The sequence below is a fragment of the Tripterygium wilfordii genome, chromosome 7, assembly GCF_013401445.1.
Source record: "Tripterygium wilfordii isolate XIE 37 chromosome 7, ASM1340144v1, whole genome shotgun sequence".
In the NCBI taxonomy this organism is placed as follows: Eukaryota; Viridiplantae; Streptophyta; class Magnoliopsida; order Celastrales; family Celastraceae; genus Tripterygium; species Tripterygium wilfordii.
Genome location: NC_052238.1, coordinates 14,106,672 through 14,111,546, shown reverse-complemented (window position 1 = coordinate 14,111,546; position 4,875 = coordinate 14,106,672). Strand labels below are relative to the sequence as shown.

At 35.6% G+C, this 4,875-nt stretch overlaps 1 protein-coding gene across 1 annotated transcript; it reads left to right on the top strand.

Annotated features, from left to right (window-relative positions):
• Nucleotides 1-2,269: 2,269 nt before the first annotated feature.
• LOC120002722 (trimethyltridecatetraene synthase-like) lies at nucleotides 2,270-4,247 on the top strand. Its single transcript, XM_038851504.1, has 2 exons — nucleotides 2,270-3,264; nucleotides 3,400-4,247. The coding sequence occupies exons 1-2, from the start codon at nucleotides 2,362-2,364 to the stop codon at nucleotides 4,027-4,029; spliced, it is 1,533 nt and encodes a 510-aa protein (XP_038707432.1). The 5' UTR covers nucleotides 2,270-2,361; the 3' UTR covers nucleotides 4,030-4,247.
• Nucleotides 4,248-4,875: the final 628 nt, after the last annotated feature.

The window sequence follows — 4,875 nt, the reverse complement described above, 5'->3', positions numbered from 1 at the left end:
AAGTTTAAGCTCAATTTTGTGTGGCTCGAGCATTATTTCTAGTTCGATCAACTCAATTTTTAAATTACAATCAAATTGAGTTGAGTTCAGCTCCGATAAGCTTGACTATAAGTTTGAGTTCATAAAATTGATCAAAATACAAATATATATTTATATAAATTTTAAAAAAATATTTTGAACTCTAAAAATTAAGAGTTCATTGGAGAATTCCTCAGCATATAATATTACGTCTCCTTTGAAGAATTTCTAGTAAATGTAAATATATATGATTTAAATTAAGTAAATATAATTAATAAAAATATAATTGAACTCTGTTCAAGAGCTCTGAAGTCGAATATCGATGGATTTAATTTTTATTTAATGATCAAACGTTCAACTTCATTGCCACTAGGATTATTTAACAATATTATACGGTCAATATTATATAAGAATCACTTTTATATAAAGTCATAATATTTCGAGTATTTTAAATTAAAATCGTCCAAACACCCGATAACTTCATTAAAAGATAATTTTATATTATACGGAGTCTTATCCTCTCCTCCAAACGGAACCTAAGAGTCACATGTGATCCATATAGAGTACTATTCTGAAATTTTGTGTTAAACTAATTAACACTTGGATTCACTAATTATATTTTTTCTAGTGGTAGTGGAAGATATGATTATTTATATTATTATCATCAACATAAAGAAGATTTCCTCTGGCTGTGGGCCATCGGCTGCGTTGACTCAAGTCAACGGTCAGACTTTTTCCTTTTCAAGAAGTTAAAATTTTAAAAAAAGGAGTCCAAGTGGTAAAGGAAGGAAAATTCCAAGAGGGATTCTCCATGCTATTTAGTCAACGGTCAAGTCATTGTTTTCCCATTAATGTACTTTCAAGTTTCACCAACCCTCTTACAAGAAAGTTCATGCCAATTAACAATACTATCCAGTTCTAAAATGAGGTCCTATTTTGTAGGATTTATTGTTAGGGTTCAAGTATTTTTTAAAAATTTGAAGAAAATTATCTTTGTACTTCAATCGGTTTAGTGAACCCAATGATATTTTTTTTTCGAAACAAAAATCAAATGCAACCGAAGAGTGTATGAAATATCTTCTGTTTAATATCCAACTATTCAGAATTATCATACACTTTTTCATTTTAAATTTGACTTTTGTTTCGAACAAAAAACATATCATTGGGTTTGTATGATGGATCAAAATACATATATTTGTTTCTCAAATTTTTTTTAAAAAAAATATTTTGAATACCCTTCAATATTAGGTCTCTGATCACTGTTATTAAAGTCTTAATCAAAATCTCTGTCTCACTACCAACCAATCCATGTTCCCATTTCCCGTCCATTAATTTACTCACCAACCAAAACACGATCGATTGTCCCATGACCTTGATTTTTGTTTTGACTTCAATGTAAACGTTACAAGCTTCTTTGTCTCTGTGTCTGTTGTTGTCCCTTTCAAAGAAAAATAGCTATAGGAATTGGCATCTCATTACCAAAATTTATCACTTTTGACCCCAAGTGAATATGTAAAATTTCAATCTAATCCTTAGCGGCATAAAGTTATCCTCGGATTGGGTTACTCTACTCTTGTAAAAAAACGAGGAGCAGTTGGATGCAAAATGTTGTATTAATTAAAAAATACATGAAAAATTTGGGAGGTGCTAAGTTGGATGTAAAGTGTGTTGTGTGCAACATAATATCTTTTATAATGATCCAAGAAGAGTTGTATATATGATCTAACGATCAAAATCTTACATACTTTCTATTTATTATGTTTCAAAAAGTGGAGAGAGAGCTATTTTTTTTACAAGAGCAGTATTAACCGTTAACACGACTTTTTTTTGAAACATTAAGGATATTTAGGATAAATTTTAAATTTTAAGGACGAAAACGAAAAAAGTATACAACTTTGAGCATAAAAAGTATGGTTTAACCCATAAAGTTTATGTGCAAAAAAGAATAAAAAGACGAAATAGGTTTTGTTGATAACACTCCAAAAAAATAAAACGCAAAACTTCTCAGTAGACAGTAGTTGATACCTACCATAACGTAGTCAAAACAATATGATTGGGTCAAGTAGCTTCCTGGAAAGAACACTATAATGCGACAGAAATCCCACCACCAAACTAGCCTTTTTGTTCTTATTAAAATACATTGCAATTTCTGTACATGCACGACCCCACACCATCAATAACGCCATATACTTTCAAAACATCAGTGTACAATTATTAATTTATCCTGTCACTAAAATCAGGACTTTGAAGATTTGTACTGTCACACTTTCCATCTATAAATAAACTCCACCATCACTTCACTTTCCATTACCATATTCACTAACCACATCTCCAATATCGCCAATGGAATTCCCTTCTTGGCTCTCCTACGCCGCCGTATGGCTTGCCACAGTCGCCCTAATCAGCCTTGCCCGCCGCCTCCGCCAGCCCAAACTAAACCTACCACCAGGCCCAAAACCATGGCCCATAGTGGGTAATCTCAACCTCATAGGCTCACTCCCACACCGCTCCATCCACGGCCTCACCCAAAAATACGGGCCCATTATGCAACTCAAGTTCGGGTCACACCCGGTAGTTGTCGGGTCCTCCGTTGACATGGCCAAAACTTTCCTCAAAACCCATGATGCTATGATCTCCGATCGCCCCAAAACCGCCGCCGGAAAATACACCACCTACAATTACCAAGACATCACTTGGTCCCAATACGGGCCGTATTGGCGCCAGGCCCGTAAGATGTGCCTGATGGAGCTCTTCAGCGCAAAACGCCTCGAGTCATACGAGTACATAAGAATTGAAGAAATGAAAGAGCTTATTAGAGATTTGTACAAGTCTTGCGGCGAACAAATTCAATTGAAAGACTATCTTTCGACTGTGAGTCTCAACGTGATTTCTCGGATGGTTTTGGGGAAGAAGTACGCCGACAAATCGTTGAAAAACGAGATTGTGGAGCCGGAGGAGTTTAAAGAAATGCTCGACGAGCTTTTCCTACTTAATGGGGTGTTGGATATTGGTGACTCGATTCCTTGGCTTCGTTTCCTGGATATACAAGGCTATATTAAGAGAATGAAGGCCTTAAGCAAGAAATTCGACAGGTTCATGGAGCATGTGATTGATGAGCACGAGAAGAATAGGAAGGAAAACAAAGATTTTGTGGCTAAAGATATGGTGGATGTTCTGCTTCAACTGGCCGACGATCCTAATCTTGAAGTCAAGCTTGGAAGAGTTAGCGTCAAGGCATTTTCACAGGTAACTTTCATTATTGAGTTTGTCTGGATATTGACTTAAAACTCTGTTTTTCTCCCTATTAGAGACTTGACTTCAAAAACTATGAAATGTGAACTCAATTATATATGTAGATACTGATATAGAATTGATCCTCAGGACCTAATCGCCGGTGGAACGGAGAGTTCAGCAGTGACAGTTGAATGGGCAATTTCAGAGCTTCTCAAGAAACCCGAGATCTTCGACAAGGCAACAGAGGAGCTAGACAGAGTAATTGGAAGAGAAAGATGGGTTGAAGAGAAGGACATAGTGAAACTCCCATTTATAGATGCAATTGTGAAGGAAACAATGAGGTTACACCCTGTAGCACCATTGTTGGTGCCCAGACTTGCTCGTGAAGATATAAAAGTTGGTGGGTATGACATCCCCAAGAACACAAGAGTACTGGTGAGTGTGTGGACTATAGGGAGAGACCCTGCTTTATGGGAGGACCCAAATGAGTTTAACCCAGAGAGGTTTATTGGGAAGGCAATAGATGTCAAAGGAACTGACTTCGAACTTCTACCATTTGGTGCTGGAAGAAGAATGTGCCCTGGATATAGTCTTGGTCTTAAAGTGATTCAATCAAGTTTGGCTAATCTATTACATGGGTTTAATTGGGGATTGCCTAAGAACATGAAGAAAGAGGAGTTGGAAATGGAGGAAATATTTGGACTTTCAACACCCAAAAAATTCCCACTTGTTGCTGTTGCTGAGCCTCGGTTGCCTGCACATCTTTACTCTCTTTAAATCAATTAGGTCTTGGTTTTTTTTTTTTTTTTTTTGTTTTGTTTTGTGTCTTTCAATAATTAGTGTGCGGATAGAAGTTTGGCATGTAATAGTTGATGGATTGATGTGCTTGTACACATCTCTTTGTACTTTTTTATGGTGAAGGAATCTGTCTGCAACTGTAATCCCAATCAGTAGTGCTAGTTTTCTTAAAGATAAAACATTAAGTTTTCCTCTAATCCTCTCCGTCTCTATAGTTTGCAGAGAAAAAGGTTCTTAATTTCTCTGCACAAAGTATTCCTCATGATACTAAACTGCATATTTTTTATTTGCCTGTGATCAAAATAGTGGTAACAACAACAGAATGTAATCATCTTGGCCTGGCCTTCATGTGATGGTTGAGTGGACCTAATTGGACTTCATGTCTCGTGAGCCAAGGAATCCAGCCAGATCATTCAATTAATGGGCCTCTGAGTCCAAATGGTATGGACTACTGTTACTATTGGTAAAAAAAACAAACAGAGTATAGATTGAATATGTGCCGTGAACACATTTGAAAGTGCGTTAACTTGCGGTAACACTACATATCCAAATATTATCCCAAAAGCTTCTCAGTCTATGTGATATTAACACATTACTATGTGACATGAAAAGTTAGATGACTTATTATTTTTTTTGGACAAAAAATATCCCTTTTTCTTGGTCTAATTTCTTTTTCTACAAATGCAGACATCATCTATTGACATCACTGAGTTTTTTTTTTAAACAAAAATTCAAAACTATTTATCTCTCAAAATACATGTTAGATTTTGAAAAAAATTATATATTCGGAATCAGCATGTAACCTTTTTAAAACAAGATCCATTG